The sequence below is a fragment of the Mustelus asterias genome, unplaced genomic scaffold (genome assembly GCF_964213995.1).
Source record: "Mustelus asterias unplaced genomic scaffold, sMusAst1.hap1.1 HAP1_SCAFFOLD_945, whole genome shotgun sequence".
NCBI classification, from domain to species: Eukaryota; Metazoa; Chordata; class Chondrichthyes; order Carcharhiniformes; family Triakidae; genus Mustelus; species Mustelus asterias.
Window position 1 is genome coordinate 95,001 of NW_027590891.1, and position 17,192 is coordinate 112,192.

The following is a 17,192-nucleotide window of genomic DNA, read 5'->3' on the forward strand; positions in this document are numbered from 1 at the left end:
GGAGTTTAAGAGCCGTGGGGTTATGCTGCAACTGTACAGGACCTTGGTGAGACCACATTTGGAATATTGTGTGCAGTTCTGGTCACCTCACTATGGGAAGGATGTGGAAGCGCTGGAGGGAGTGCAGAGGAGATTTACCAGGATGCTGCCTGGTTTGGAGGGTAGGTCATATGAGGAAAGGTTGAGGGAGCTGGGGCTGTTCTCTCTGGAGCGGAGGAGGCTGAGGGGAGACTTAATAGAGGTGTGTAAAATGATGAAGGGGATAGATAGAGTGAACGTTCAAAGACTATTTCCTCGGGTGGATGGAGCTATTACAAGGGGGCATAACTATAGGGTTCGTGGTGGGAGATATAGGAAGGATATCAGAGGTAGGTTCTTTACGCAGAGAGTGGTTGGGGTGTGGAATGGACTGCCTGCAGTGATAGTGGAGTCAAGACACTTTGGAAACATTTAAGCGGTTATTGGATAGGCACATGGAGCACACCAGGATGATAGGGAGTGGGATAGCTTGATCTTGGTTTCAGATAAAGCTCGGCACAACATCGTGGGCCGAAGGGCCTGTTCTGTGCTGTCCTGTTCTATGTTCTATAATAAACCAACTCAAAAACTGTGATCCAGATGTGTGTTCCCTGTGGAAAGTCCAGGTGTGTCAGTCCAGACGGGGCCAGTTAAGGATACTGGAGGTCCCTCAGGGACCCCTGTGTAATGATGTCCTTGCTGTTGTAGACAAACACACTGCAGAGGAGGACGGCTAAAACCATGATGGAGTGATCATTCTGTTCATCTCCCTGAGGGTAAAAGAGACAGGAGTGACAGGGTCATGTGATCAGCTGATTCCAAGCTCTCCTCCACCCACGCCCCCGCACCCCCTTACCCCACTCCTGCAGATTCCTGCTTAATATTCATTCGTGGGACATGGGCATAGCCCAACCCCGGTTGCCCTTGGAGGGTAGTTGACCCAACATCGTGGGTCACAGGTAGGCCGCACCAGGGGAAGGACAGCAGATTCCTTTCCCTGATGAGATACCAGGGAACCAGATGGGTTTTTCCCACAATGGGGTCATCTGTAGATTCTTAATTCCCAGATATTGTTATTGAATCGATATTGAAGGGGTGGCACAGTGGCACAGCGGGTTAGCGCTGCTGCCTCACAGCGCCAGGGACCCGGGTTCGATTCCCGGCTCGGGGGGTCACTCTCCGTGCGGAGTCTGCACCTTCTCCCCGTGTCTGCGTGGGTTTCCTCCGGGTGCTCCGGTTTCCTCCCACAGTCCGAAAGACGTGGCAGTTCGGATGCATTGGGCCGTGCTAAATTCTCCCTCAGTGTTACCCGAACAGGTGCCAGAGTGTGTGGCGATTTTGGGGGAATTTCACAGTAACTTCATTGCAGTGTGAGTGAGGGAACCATGGTTCACGAAAGAGGTGGAATGTCTTGTGAAAAGGAAGAGGGAAGCTTATGCAGGGATGAGGAAACAAGGTTCAGATGGCTCGATTGAGGGTTACAAGTTAGCAAGGAACGAGCTGAAAAAGGGGCTGAGGAGAGCTAGGAGGGGACACGAGAAGTCCTTGGCGGGTCGGATCAAGAAAAACCCCAAGGCTTTTTACTCTTACGTGAAGAATAAAAGAATGACCAGGGTGAGGTTAGGGCCGGTCAAGGACAGTAGTGGGAACTTGTGTATGGAATCAGTAGAGATAGGCGAGGTGATGAATGAATACTTTTCTTCAGTGTTCACCAAGGAGAGGGGCCATGTTTTTGAGGAAGAGAAGGTGTTACAGGCTAATAGGCTGGAGGAAATAGATGTTCGGAGGGAGGATGTCTTGGCAGTTTTGAATAAACTGAAGGTCGATAAGTCTCCTGGGCCTGATGAAATATATCCTAGGATTCTTTGGGAGGCAACGGATGAGATTGCAGAGCCTTTGGCTTTGATCTTTGGGTCCTCACTGTCCACGGGGATGGTGCCAGAGGACTGGAGAATGGCGAATGTTGTTCCTCTGTTTAAGAAAGGGAATAGAAATGACCCTGGTAATTATAGACCGGTTAGTCTTACTTCGGTGGTTGGTAAATTGATGGAAAAGGTCCTTAGGGATGGGATTTACGACCATTTAGAAAGATGCGGATTAATCCGGGATAGTCAGCACGGATTCGTGAAGGGCAAGTCGTGCCTCACAAATTTGATAGAATTTTTTGAGGAGGTAACTAAGTGTGTTGATGAAGGTAGGGCAGTTGATGTCATATACATGGATTTTAGTAAGGCGTTTGATAAAGTCCCCCATGGTTGGCTTATGATGAAAGTAAGGAGGTGTGGGATAGAGGGAAAGTTGGCCGATTGGATAGGTAACTGGCTGTCTGATCGAAGACAGAGGGTGGTGGTGGATGGAAAATTTTCGGACTGGAGGCAGGTTGCTAGCGGAGTGCCGCAGGGATCAGTGCTTGGTCCTCTGCTCTTTGTGATTTTTATTAATGACTTAGAGGAGGGGGCTGAAGGGTGGATCAGTAAATTTGCTGATGACACCAAGATTGGTGGAGTAGTGGATGAGGTGGAGGGCTGTTGTAGGCTGCAAAGAGACATAGATAGGATGCAAAGCTGGGCTGAAAAATGGCAAATGGAGTTTAACCCTGATAAATGTGAGGTGATTCATTTTGGTAGGACAAATTTAAATGTGGATTACAGGGTCAAAGGTAGGGTTCTGAAGACTGTGGAGGAACAGAGAGATCTTGGGGTCCATATCCACAGATCTCTAAAGGTTGCCAGTCAAGTGGATAGAGCTGTGAAGAAGGCCTATAGTGTGTTAGCTTTTATTAACAGGGGGTTGGAGTTTAAGAGCCGTGGGGTTATGCTGCAACTGTACAGGACCTTGGTGAGACCACATTTGGAATATTGTGTGCAGTTCTGGTCACCTCACTATAAGAAGGATGTGGAAGCGCTGGAAAGAGTGCAGAGGAGATTTACCAGGATGCTGCCTGGTTTGGAGGGTAGGTCTTATGAGGAAAGGTTGAGGGAACTAGGGCTGTTCTCTCTGGAGCGGAGGAGGCTGAGGGGAGACTTAATAGAGGTTTATAAACTGATGAAGGGGATAGATAGAGTGAACGTTCAAAGACTATTTCCTCGGGTGGATGGAGCTAATACAAGGGGGCATAACTATAGGGTTCGTGGTGGGAGATACAGGAAGGATATCAGAGGTAGGTTCTTTACGCAGAGAGTGGTTGGGGTGTGGAATGGACTGCCTGCAGTGATAGTGGAGTCAGACACTTTAGGAACATTTAAGCGGTTTTTGGATAGGCACATGGAGCACACCAGGATGATAGGGAGTGGGATAGCTTGATCTTGGTTTCAGATAAAGCTCGGCACAACATCGTGGGCCGAAGGGCCTGTTCTGTGCTGTACTGTTCTATGTTCAGTGTTACCCGAACAGGTGCCAGAGTGTGGGCGATTTGGGGGAATTCCACAGTAACTTCATTGCAGTGTTAATGTCAGCCTAACTTGTGACTACCGAATGGAGTCAAATTCAAATTTCACTGTCTGCCGTGGCGGGGATTCGAACCCGGGGTCTCCCAGAACATTAGCTGTGTTTCTGGATGAATAGTCGAGCGATCGATCACACCACAAGGCCCTCGCCTCCCCGTTACTGGCTGGCGACACCAAGGACCCCTCTGCACCCTGCCCTCGAAGGTCAGGTGCCAGTTCAGGGGCTGATATTCGACCGGGGGGGTTTTATCGATGGCCGCCCTGTCACGTCAGCAATGGTGAGGGAATTAGGAATGGGATTTGAAGTGGGCCAGAATGTTGGAATTCATAGTCCCACTTCAAAGAGACTTGGCCACTTGGAGATGCCAACGCAACTTCCTAAAAATTCATTCAGAGAGTCATAGAGGTTTACAGCATGGGAAACAGGCCCTTCGGCCCAACTTGTCCATGCCACCCTTTCTTTTAAAACCCCTAAGCTAATCCCAATTGCCCGCGTTTGGCCCATATCCCTCTGTACCCATCGTACCCATGTAACTGTCTTTTTAAAAGACAAAATTGTACCCGCCTCTACTACTGCCTCTGGCAGCTCGTTCCAGACACTCACCACCCTCTGTGTGAAACAATTGCCCCTCTGGACCCTTTTGTATCTCTCCCCTCTCACCTTAAACCTATACCCTCTAGTTTTAGACTCCCCTACCTTTGGGAAAAGATATTGACTATCTAGCTGATCTGTGCCCCTCATTATTTTATAGACCTCTATAAGATCACCCCTCAGCCTCCGACGCTCCAGAGAAAAAAGTCCCAGTCCATCCAGCTTCTCCTTATAACTCAAACCGTCAAGTCCCGGTCGCATCCTAGTAAATCTCTTCTGCACTCTTTCTAGTTTAATAATATCCTTTCTATAATAGGGTGACCAGAACTGTACACAGTATTCCAAGTGTGGCCTTACCAATGTCTTGTACAACTTCAACAAGACGTCCCAACTCCTGTATTCAATGTTCTGACCGATGAAACCAAGCATGCCGAATGCCTTCTTCACCACTCTGTCCACCTGTGACTCCACTTTCAAGGAGCTATGAACATGTCACCCCGAGATCTCTTTGTTCTGTAACTCTCCCCAACGCCCGACCATTAACTGAGTAAGTCCTGCCCTGGTTCGATCGACCAAAATGCATCACCTCGCATTTATTGCATTCGTGGGACATGGGAGCCGCTGGCTGTCCAGCAAAGAGCAAAGAACAGTACAGCACAGGAAACAGGCCCTTCGGCCCTCCAAGCCTGTGCCGCTCCTTGGTCCAACTAGACCAATCGTTTGTATCCCTCCATTCCCAGGCTGCTCATGTGACTATCCAGGTAAGTCTTAAACGATGTCAGCGTGCCTGCCTCCACCACCCTACTTGGCAGCGCATTCCAGGCCCCCACCACCCTCTGTGTAAAAAACATCCCTCTAATATCTGAGTTATACCTCGCCCCTCTCACCTTGAGCCCGTGACCCCTCGTGATCGTCACCTCCGACCTGGGAAAAAGCTTCCCACCGTTCACCCTATCTATCCCCTTCATAATCTTGTACACCTCTATTAGATCTCCCCTCATCCTCCGTCTTTCCAGGGAGAACAACCCCAGTCTACCCAATCTCTCCTCATAGCTAAGACCCTCCATACCAGGCAACATCCTGGTAAACCTTCTCTGCACTCTCTCTAAAGCCTCCACGTCCTTCTGGTAGTGCGGCGACCAGAACTGGACGCAGTACTCCAAATGTGGCCTAACCAGCGTTCTATACAGCTGCATCATCAGACTCCAGCTTTTATACTCGATACCCCGTCCTATAAAGGCAAGCATACCATATGCCTTCTTCACCACCTTCTCCACCTGTGTTGCCACCTTCAAGGATTTGTGGACTTGCACACCCAGGTCCCTCTGTGTTTCTATACTCCTGATGACTCTGCCATTTATTGTATAACTCCTCCCTACATTATTTCTTCCAAAATGCATCACTTCGCATTTATCCGGATTAAACTTAAGCATTTACTGACCATCCCCTAGTTGCCCCTTGAGAAGGTGGTGGTGAGCCGCCATCTTGAATCGCTGCAGTTCCCGTGTTGTGGGTTGGCCCTCAATGGCGTCCGGGAGGGAATTCCAGGATTTTGACCCGGCGACTGTGAAGGAACGGCCGATTATATCTCCGAGTCGGGACGGTGAGTGACTCGGAGAGGAACCTCCAGGTGGTGGGTGTTCCCCATGTATCTGCTGCCCTTGTCCTTCTGGATGGAAGTGGTCGTGTGTTCGGAAGGTGCTGTCTGAGGGTCTTCGGTGAGTTGCTGCAGTGCATCTTGTCGATGGTACACACTGCTGCTACTGAGCGTGGGTGGTGGAGGGAGTGGATGTTTGTGGTTAGTGTGTCGATCGAGCGGGGCTGCTTTGTCCTGGATGGTGTTTCTCGAGTGTTGTTGGGAGCCTCATCCATCCAGGCGAGTGGGGAGTGTTCCATCACACTCCTGCCTTGTGTTAGACAATCCACAGAACCCCGACGGGGCGGAGGGAGGCCATTCAGCCCATCTAGTCGGCACCCACCACAATCCCACCCCGGCCCTATTCCTGCAACCCCACACATTTACCCTGCTAACCCCCCTGACAATAAGGGGCAATTTCGCACGGCCAATCAACCCTCACATCTTTGGACTGTGGGAGGAAACCGGAGCACCCGGAGGAAACCCACGCGGACACGGGGAGAACGTGCAAACTCCACACAGACAGTGACCCGAGCCGTGAGGCAGCAGTGCTAACCCACTGTGCCACCCGTGCCTTGTCGACGGAAGCCCGATTGTGAAATGTCACCCTACTGTGATAACGGGTGGTTGTGAAATCAACCATGCAGCCCTAATCTCGTAACGGAAGCCCCCAGGCTTATATCAGTGTGAAATAGCAAGCGTTTCTATCTTTTTATGGTTTCATTCTTTGGTCTGGGAATTGAAAGGCTGGGTAGCCATTTTTGAACAGAATGAAAGAGTGGGGATGATATTCCATGGGTGAGAAGTGTGAGTCTCACCTTTTCCGGATCTCCGATGCCCTCACAGTCCAACAGGAGAAGTTGCTGCCCTGCCTTTTGTGGATGAGCCAAGCACCACATCCAGATGCCTTTGGTGTGAGACTGAACCGTGTGTCCCAGTGAGAAACCTTTGGAGAGAGAAGAGATTTGTCCTTTTATTAACAGATGAGGTGGGTGTCACTGGCAAAGCCTACATTTTGCCCACCCCAATTATCCTTGAACAGAGATGGCTTCTGAAGCTGGTAAAACATCACTGTGAGACTCTGGAGTCACATGTGGAGCTGGTGAGGACAGCAGATTTCCATCCCTAAAGGACATAAGTGAACCAGATGGGTTTTTCCAACAATCGATGTTCCTACCACAAGAATACAAATTTAGGAAGCGTGGAGGGGAACATGTCCCTGTCTACATCAACTGGGACAAAGTAGAAAGGGTCGAGAGCTTCAAGTTTTTAGGTGTCCAGATCACCAACAACCTGTCCCGGTCCCCCCCACGCCGACACTATAGTTAAGAAAGCCCCACCAACGCCTCTACTTTCTCAGGAGGCTAAGGAAATTCGGCATGTCCGCTCCGACTCTCACCAACCTTTACCAATGCACCATAGAAAGCATTCTTTGTGGTTGGATCACAGCTTACTATGGCTGCAGGGATCACTTGTTGCCTCTGTCCTGCAGTGACGCCCGGATCCCTCTGTCCCACAGTGACGCCCGGATCCCTCTGTCCCACAGTGACGCCCGGGTCCCTCTGTCCCGCAGCGAGGCCCAGATCCCTCTGTCCCACAGTGACGCCCGGGTCCCTCTGTCCCGCAGCGAGGCCCAGATCCCTCTGTCCCACAGCGACGCCCGGATCCCTCTGTCCCACAGCGACGCCCGGATCCCTCAGTCCCGCAGCGACGCCCGGATCCCTCTGTCCCACAGCGACGCCCGGATCCCTCAGTCCCGCAGCGACGCCCGGATCCCTCTGTCCCGCAGCGACGCCCGGATCCCTCTGTCCCACAGCGACGCCCGGATCCCTCTGTCCCGCAGCGACTCCCGGATCCCTCAGTCCCGCAGCGACGCCCGGATCCCTCTGTCCCACAGCGACGCCCGGATCCCTCTGTCCCACAGCGACGCCCGGATCCCTCTGTCCCACAGCGACGCCCGGATCCCTCTGTCCCACAGCGATGCCCGGATCCCTCAGTCCCGCAGCGACGCCCGGATCCCTCAGTCCCGCAGTGACACCCGGATCCCTCTGTCCCACAGCGACGCCCGGATCCCTCTGTCCCGCAGCGACGCCCGGATCCCGGATGTTAATTATCCATCTCCAGCATGAATAAAGGACACCAACTGCAGACAACACGGAGCCGACACAACATCCTGCAGAGAAACACGGTTAACATACATATATTCATGGTCACAAATATCTCAGATCCAGGAACTAACCAATTAGCCATCGCTGGGACAAGGCCGCTTTGGTTGTCCCGGACAAAGCCTGACTGATTTTGCGGGGGGGCTCAAAAGGTTAGGGTTGAGCAAATCGAGTCCAGGAGAGTTCTCTTACCCTTCTTAGACCTGGCCAGGCGGTTCAGGAGGTAGGATTTGCCACTCCGCGCAGGGCCCGACACAGCCACAACTACCAAGGGCATAGTACAGGCACGCAGCGTGAGAAGGGCAGACTGGTTAAGTTCCAACCTCCCATCTGAGTTTCCAACAAGTAGCATCGGATGCTCCATCATATCTCAAAGATCGATCTGTTAGAAAGGACAAAGGAGACATTCCACAGTGTAACTCTCTCCCGGGTATCTGTTATTCTATATATAAACCACCCCGAACCCCTCGATTAGATTCCAGTCTGTAACTCACTCCCGGGTATCTGTTATTCTATATATAAACCACCCCGAACCCCTCGATTAGATTCCAGTCTGTAACTCACTCCCGGGTATCTGTTATTCTGTATATAAACCACCCCGAACCCCTCGATTAGATTCCAGTCTGTAACTCACTCCCGGGTATCTGTTATTCTATATATAAACCACCCCGAACCCCTCGATTAGATTCCAGTCTGTAACTCTCTCCCGGGTATCTGTTATTCTATATATAAACCACCCCGAACCCCTCGATTAGATTCCAGTCTGTAACTCTCTCCCGGGTATCTGTTATTCTATATATAAACCACCCCGAACCCCTCGATTAGATTCCAGTCTGTAACTCACTTCCGGGTATCTGTTATTCTATATATAAACCACGCCGACCCCCTCGATTAGATTCCAGTCTGTAACTCTCTCCCGGGTATCTGTTATTCTATATATAAACCACCCCGAACCCCTCGATTAGATTCCAGTCTGTAACTCACTCCCGGGTATCTGTTATTCTATATATAAACCACACCGAACACCTCGATTAGATTCCAGTCTGTAACTCACTCCCGGGTATCTGTTATTCTATATATAAACCACCCCGAACCCCTCGATTAGATTCCAGTCTGTGACTCACTCCCGGGTATCTGTTATTCTATATATAAACCACCCCGAACCCCTCGATTAGATTCCAGTCTGTAACTCACTCCCGGGTATCTGTTATTCTATATATAAACCACCCCGAACCCCTCGATTAGATTCCAGTCTGTAACTCACTCCCGGGTATCTGTTATTCTATATATAAACCACCCCGAACCCCTCGATTAGATTCCAGTCTGTAACTCACTCCTGGGTATCTGTTATTCGATATATAAACCACCCCGAACCCCTCGATTAGATTCCAGTCTGTAACTCTCTCCCGGGTATCTGTTATTCTATATATAAACCACCCCGAACCCCTCGATTAGATTCCAGTCTGTAACTCACTCCCGGGTATCTGTTATTCTATATATAAACCACCCCGAACCCCTCGATTAGATTCCAGTCTGTAACTCACTCCTGGGGATCTGTTATTCTATATATAAACCATCCCGAACTCCTCGATTAGATTCCAGTCTGTAACTCACTCCCGGGTATCTGTTATTCTATATATAAACCACCCCGAACCCCTCGATTAGATTCCAGTCTGTAACTCGCTCCCGGGTATCTGTTATTCTATATATAAACCACCCCGGACCCCTCGATTAGATTCCAGTCTGTAACTCACTCCCGGGTATCTGTTATTCTATATATAAACCACCCCGAACCCCTCGATTAGATTCCAGTCTGTAACTCACTCCCGGGTATCTGTTATTCTATATATAAACCACCCCGAACCCCTCGATTAGATTCCAGTCTGTAACTCACTCCTGGGTATCTGTTATTCTATATATAAACCACCCCGAACCCCTCGATTAGATTCCAGTCTGTAACTCACTCCCGGGTATCTGTTATTCTATATATAAACCACCCCGAACCCCTCGATTAGATTCCAGTCTGTAACTCACTCCCGGGTATCTGTTATTCTATATATAAACCACCCGGAACCCCTCGATTAGATTCCAGTCTGTAACTCACTCCTGGGTATCTGTTATTCTATATATAAACCACCCCGAACCCCTCGATTAGATTCCAGTCTGTAACTCTCTCCCGGGTATCTGTTATTCTACATATAAACCACCCCGAACCCCTCGATTAGATTCCAGTCTGTAACTCACTCCTGGGTATCTGTTATTCTATATATAAACCATCCCGAACCCCTCGATTAGATTCCAGTCTGTAACTCTCTCCCAGGTATCTGTTATTCTATATATAAACCACCCCGAACCCCTCGATTAGATTCCAGTCTGTAACTCACTCCTGGGTATCTGTTATTCTATATATAAACCAGCCCGAACCCCTCGATTAGATTCCAGTCTGTAACTCACTCCCGGGTATCTGTTATTCTATATATAAACCATCCCGAACCCCTCGATTAGATTCCAGTCTGTAACTCACTCCCGGGTATCTGTTATTCTATATATAAACCACCCCGAACCCCTCGATTAGATTCCAGTCTGTAACTCACTCCCGGGTATCTGTTATTCTATATATAAACCAGCCCAAACCCCTCGATTAGATTCAAGTCTGTAACTCACTCCCGGGTATCTGTTATTCTATATATAAACCACCCCGAACCCCTCGATTAGATTCCAGTCTGTAACTCACTCCCGGGTATCTGTTATTCTATATATAAACCACCCCGAACCCCTCGATTAGATTCCAGTCTGTAACTCACCCCCGGGTATCTGTTATTCTATATATAAACCACCCTGAACCCCTCGATTAGATTCCAGTCTGTAAGTCATTCCCAGGTATCTGTTATTCTATATATAAACCACCCCGAACCCCTCGATTAGATTCCAGTCTGTAACTCACTCCCGGGGAGCTGTTATTCTATATATAAACCACCCCGAACCCCTCGATTAGATTCCAGTCTGTAACTCACTCCCGGGTATCTGTTATTCTATATATAAACCACCCCGAACCCCTCTATTAGATTCCAGTCTGTAACTCACTCCCGAGTATCTGTTATTCTATATATAAACCATCCCAAACCCCTCGATTAGATTCCAGTCGGTAACTCACTCCCGGGTATCTGTTATTCTATATATAAACCACCCCGAACCCCTCGCTTAGATTCCAGTCTGTAACTCACTCCGGGTATCTGTGATTCTATATATAAACCACCCCGAACCCCTCGCTTAGATTCCAGTCTGTAACTCACTCCGGGTATCTGTTATTCTATATATAAACCACCCCGAACCCCTCGATTAGATTCCAGTCTGTAACTCTCTCCCGGGTATCTGTTATTCTATATATAAACCACCCCGAACCCCTCGATTAGATTCCAGTCTGTAACTCACTCCCGGGTATCTGTTATTCTATATATAAACCACCCCGAACCCCTCGATTAGATTCCAGTCTGTAACTCACTCCTGGGTATCTGTTATTCTATATATAAACCACCCCGAACCCCTCGATTAGATTCCAGTCTGTAACTCTCTCCCGGGTATCTGTTATTCTATATATAAACCACACCGAACACCTCAATTAGATTCCAGTCTGTAACTCTCTCCCGGGTATCTGTTATTCTATATATAAACCACCCCGAAACCCTCGATTAGATTCCAGTCTGTAACTCACTCCTGGGTATCTGTTATTCTATATATAAACCATCCCGAACCCCTCGATTAGATTCCAGTCTGTAACTCTCTCCCAGGTATCTGTTATTCTATATATAAACCACCCCGAACCCCTCGATTAGATTCCAGTCTGTAACTCACTCCTGGGTATCTGTTATTCTATATATAAACCAGCCCGAACCCCTCGATTAGATTCCAGTCTGTAACTCACTCCCGGGTAACTGTTATTCTATATATAAACCACCCCGAACCCCTCGATTAGATTCCAGTCTGTAACTCACTCCCGGGTATCTGTTATTCTATATATAAACCACCCCGAACCCCTCGATTAGATTCCAGTCTGTAACTCACTCCCGGGTATCTGTTAATCTGTATATAAACCACCCCGAACCCCTCGATTAGATTCCAGTCTGTCACTCACTCCATGGTATCTATGATTCTATTTTTATCCCAGACAAAACCCCTTCCCGTTCACTCCCACTGTACACAATCCCAATCCCCTTCCCGTTCACTCCCACTGTCCACAATCCCAAACCCCTTCCCGTTCACTCCCACTGTACACAATCCCAATCCCCTTCCCGTTCACTCCCACTGTACACAATCCCAAACCCCTTCCCGTTCACTCCCACTCTACACAATCCCAATGGATCCCAATCCCCTTCCCGTTCACTCCCACTGTACACAATCCCAATCCAAATCCCCTTCCTGTTCACTCCCACTCTGCACAATCCCCTTGCAATCGATTGAAGGCACACACTTGTCAAGCAGGGCAACAAGACGGTGGGGGGAGTAAAGGTGAATGGGACCTCCTTACCTGGGTGAGCGTGGGAATCGGGATGGGTTATTCCGGCTCTCTCCTCCCTCGCTAATGCTCAGATGAGAGTGGGTGGTGTTCGGATCTGAGTTGATCGGATCTGCACTCACCAGCAACGCAGCTCCCAGTGGTACAACCCAAACTGCGTCTCTGCTTTTAACAAGAGTCGCTCGTTTCACTTTCTGTTGCAAAGGCCGTGACGAATGGAGCAGTCGATTCGAAGGTTGGTGTCGAGAACACACCTTAACAGCCCCTTCCGACATCAACAAGATAACAGCAGTTACAAACAGGCTTGGAATGTGCTGTGTCATCCCAGCAACAGAGTTCACGTCCGCCCTGGAACGCTGCCCTTCCCCATTCCCGATCTTTCCGCTGGCCAAGGTGCAGGAAATATTCACAGTCAATCAGACACTGGGGTCCTCACTTTGACAATGTCCTCTTCCCCCTCCCCCACCCCCCCCCCCCCCCCCCCGGGCCATGTCCTCTGTACCTCTCTCTCCCTCACATCCTGTATCCCGGTTCCTACTCACTCCACATATCAATGTGGCCTCTCCCCCCGCTCCCTGGGGAAAGGCGTTTCTCCTGAACTCTCTCTGGTTCTCCCTCTTTCCCCCCTCCCTCGCTCCCCCGTACCCCCCTCTACCCCTCTTTCCCCCCTCCCTCCCCTCTCTCTCCCCCTCCCTCACTCCCCCACCCCCCCCTCCCCCTCTCTATCTCCCCCCTCCTCCCTCTCTCTGCCTCCCTCTCTCCCCCTCTCTCTCCCCGCACTCTCTCTCCCCCTCTCTCTCCCCCCCTCTCTCTCCCCCCCTCTCTCTCCCCCCCCTCTCTCTTTCCCCTCTCTCTCCCCCCTCTCTCTCTCCCCCCTCCTCCCTCTCTCTTCCCCCCCTCCTTCCTCTCTCTTCCCCCTCCCTCTCTCTCTCTCCCACCCTCTCTCTCCCCCCCTCTCTCTCTCCCCCCTCCTCCTTCTCTCTCTCCCCCTCTCTCACCCCCTTCTCTCCCCCCCTCTCTCTCTCCCCCCCCCCTCCTCCCTCTCTCTCCCCCCCTCCCTTTCTCACCCCCCTCTCTCTCTCCCCCTCTCTCTCTCTCTCTCCTCTCTCCCCCTCCCCCTCTCCCTCTCTCCCACCCTCTCTCTCCCCCTCTCTGTCCCTCTCCCGCTCTCTCTGTCCCTCTCCCGCTCTCTCTGTCCCTCTCTCTCTTTCTCTGTCCCTCTCCTGCTCTCTCTGTCCGTCTCTCACTCTCTCTGTCCCTCTCTCACTCTCTCTGTCCCTCTCTCGCTCTCTCTGTCCCTCTCTCGCTCTCTCTGTCCCTCTCTCGCTCTCTCTGTCCCTCTCTCGCTCTCTCTGTCCCTCTCCCGCTCTCTCTGTCCCTCTCCCGCTCTCTCTGTCCCTCCCTCACTCTCTCTGTCCCTCTCTCGCTCTCTCTGTCCCTCCCTCACTCTCTCTGTCCCTCTCTCCCTCTCTCTGTCCCTCTCTCAGTCTCTCTGTCCCTCTCCCGCTCTCTCTGTCCCTCTCTCTGTCCCTCTCTCGCTCTCTCTGTCCCTCCCTCACTCTCTCTGTCCCTCCCTCACTCTCTCTGTCCCTCTCCCGCTCTCTCTGTCCCTCTCTCCTCTCTCTGTCCCTCTCTCGCTCTCTCTGTCCCTCTCTCGCTCTCTCTGTCCCTTCGTCACTCGCTCTGTCCCTCTTCTGCTCTCTCTGTCCCTCTCCCGCTCTCTCTGTCCCCCTCTCTCTCTCTCTGTCCCTCTCTCACTCTCTCTGTCCCTCTCTCACTCTCTCTGTCCCTCTCCCGTTCTCTCTGTCCCTCTCCCGTTCTCTCTGTCCCTCTCTCACTCTCTCTGTCCCTCTCCCGCTCTCTCTGTCCCTCTCCCGCGCTCTCTGTCCCTCTCCCGCGCTCTCTGTCCCTCTCTCACTCTCTCTGTCCCTCTCCCGCTCTCTCTGTCCCTCTCTCCTCTCTCTGTCCCTCTCTCGCTCTCTCTGTCCCTCTCTCGCTCTCTCTGTCCCTCTCTCGCTCTCTCTGTCTCTCTCTCTCTGTCCCTCTCTCTCTCTCTCTGTCCCTCTCTCGCTCTCTCTCTCTGTCCCTCTCTCGCTCTCGCTGTCCCTCTCTCTCTCTGTCTCTCCCTCTCTCTCTCTGTCCCTCTCTCCTCTCTCTGTCCCTCTCTCCTCTCTCTGTCCCTCTCCCGCTCTCTCTGTCCCTCTCTCTCTCTCTCTGTCCCTCTCCCGCTCTCTCTGTCCCTCTCTCCTCTCTCTGTCCCTCTCTCTCTCTCTCTGTCCCTCTCTCCTCTCTCTGTCCCTCTCCGGCTCTCTCTGTCCCTCTCTCTCTCTCTCTGTCCCTCTCTCCTCTCTCTGTCCCTCTCCCGCTCTCTCTGTCCCTCTCTCACTCTCTGTCCCTCTCTCACTCTCTGTCCCTCTCTCACTCTCTCTGTCCCTCCCTCACTCTCTCTGTCCCACTCTCGCTCTCTCTGTCTCTCTGTCCCTCTCTCCTCTCTCTGTCCCTCTCTCCTCTCTCTGTCCCACTCTCGCTCTCTCTGTCCCTCTCTCCTCTCCCTGTCTCTCTCCCGCTCTCTCTGTCCCTCTCTCACTCTCTGTCCCTCTCTCACTCTCTGTCCCTCTCTCACTCTCTCTGTCCCTCCCTCACTCTCTCTGTCCCACTCTCGCTCTCTCTGTCTCTCTGTCCCTCTCTCCTCTTTCTGTCCCTCTCTCCTCTCTCTGTCCCTCTCTCCTCTATCTCTGTCCCTCTCTCCTCTTTCTGTCCCTCTCTCCTCTCTCTGTCCCTCTCTCACTCTCTCTCTCTCTCTCTGTCCCTCTCCCGCTCTCTCTGTCCCTCTCTCACTCTCTGTCCCTCTCTCACTCTCTGTCCCTCTCTCACTCTCTCTGTCCCTCTCTCACTCTCTCTGTCCCTCTCTCACTCTCTCTGTCCCTCCCTCACTCTCTCTGTCCCTCTCTCCTCTCTCTGTCCCTCTCTCTCTATCTCTGTCTCTCTCTCTCTCTCTCTCTGTCCCTCTCTCCTCTCTCTGTCCCTCTCTCCTCTCTCTGTCCCTCTCTCGCGCTGCCCCTTCCCCCAGTGCGCCGCGCTGTCCCTCCCCCGGTGCACCGCGCTACCCCCTCATCCCGCCGGTGCCCCGCACTGCCTGTCCTCCTGTATCTGAGCAGCTTTCTTGAAGGTCAACCCACGGAAAGCGACTGGCCCGGATTGGGTTCCCGGACGAGCACTCAGATCCTGCGCGGATCAGCTGGCGGGAATATTCACAGACATCTTCAATCTCTCTTTACCACAATCTGAGGTCCCCATCTGCTTCAAGAAGACAGCCATCATCCCGGTACCTCGAAAAACCAAGCAACGTGCCTTAATAACTATCGGCCGGTGGCTCTGAAAACCATCATTATGAAGTGCTTCGAAAGGTAAGTCACGAATCAATTCCAGCCTCCCCGGACTAGCTGGATCCACTCCAGTTTGCCTATCGCTGCAACAGGTCCACAGCAGACACCATCTCCCTGGCCCTGCACTCACCCCTGGAACCCCTAGATACCAAGGACACCGATATCAGACTCCTATTTACTGACTACAGCTCAACCTTCAACACCATTATTCCCACAAAACTCATCTCCAAACTCCGTGGCCTGGGCCTCGGCTCCTCCCTCTGCGACTGGATCCTGAACTTCCGAACCCACAGACCACAATCAGTAAGGATAGGCAACAACACCTCCTCCACGATCATCCTCAACACCGGTGCCCCACAAAGCTGTGTTCTCAGCCCCCTACTTATACACCTATGACTGTGCGGCCAAATTCCCCTCCAATTCGAGTTTCAAGTTTGCTGACGACACCCCCGTAGTGGGTTGGATCTCAAACAATGACGACACAGAGTACAGGAATGAGATAGAGAATCTGGTGAACTGGCAACAATAATCTCACCCTCAATGTCAACAAAACGAAGGAGATTGTCATCGACTTCAGGAAGCGTAAAGGAGAACATTCCCCTGTCGACATCAACGGGGACGAAGTAGAAAGGGTCGAGAGCTTCACGATTTTAGGTGTCCAGATCACCAACAACCTGTCCTGGTCCCCCCCACGCCGACACTATAGTTAAGAAAGTCCCACCAACGCCTCTACTTTCTCAGAAGACTAAAGAAATTTGGCCTGTCAGCTACAACTCTCACCAACTTTTACAGATGCCCCATAGAAAGCATCCTTTCTGGTTGTATCACAGCTTGGTTTGGGGCTCCTGCTCTGCCCAAGACCGCAAGGAACTACAAAGGGTTGTGAATGTAGCCCAATCCCATCACGCAAACCCAGCCTCCCATCCATTGACTCCGTCTACACTTCCCGCTGCCTCGGGGAAAAGCAGCCGGCATAATCAAGGACCCCCCCCACACACAACCCGGACATCCTCTCTTCCACCTTCTTCCTTCGGGGAAAAGGTACAAAAGTCTGAGGTCACGCACCGACCGACTCAAGAACAGCTTCTTCCCTGCTGCTTTTGAATGGACCGACCTGGCATGAAGCTGATCTTTCTCTACACCCCGAGCTGTGACTGTAACACTACATTCTGCACCCTCTCTTTTCCTTCTCTATGAACGGTATGCTTTGTCTGTATAGCGCGCAAGAAACAATACTTTTCACTGTATCCCAATACACGTGACAATAATAAATCATAAGAACATAAGAAATAGGAGCAGGAGTAGGCCATCTAGCCCCTCGAGCCTGCCCCGCCATTCAATAAGATCATAGCTGATCTGACGTGGATCAGTACCACTTACCCGCCTGATCCCCATAACCCTTAATTCCCTTACCGATCAGGAATCCATCCATCCGC

The 17,192-nt window shown here is 51.3% G+C and overlaps 1 protein-coding gene across 1 annotated transcript in view; it reads right to left on the bottom strand.

Moving 5' to 3' along the window:
- Positions 1 to 12,802, bottom strand: part of LOC144487641 (guanylate-binding protein 1-like) — a 57,730-nt gene extending 44,928 nt beyond the window's left edge. Inside the window, exons 1-4 of the mRNA XM_078205718.1 lie at positions 12,383 to 12,802; positions 8,050 to 8,239; positions 6,511 to 6,638; positions 679 to 788 (exon numbers count right to left, since the gene is read on the bottom strand). Of these exons, the coding sequence (XP_078061844.1) occupies positions 679 to 788; positions 6,511 to 6,638; positions 8,050 to 8,224 (413 nt within the window). The 5' untranslated portion in view covers positions 8,225 to 8,239; positions 12,383 to 12,802. The remainder of the gene's footprint in view (positions 1 to 678; positions 789 to 6,510; positions 6,639 to 8,049; positions 8,240 to 12,382) is intronic.
- Between the last annotated feature and the right edge of the window lie 4,390 nt (positions 12,803 to 17,192).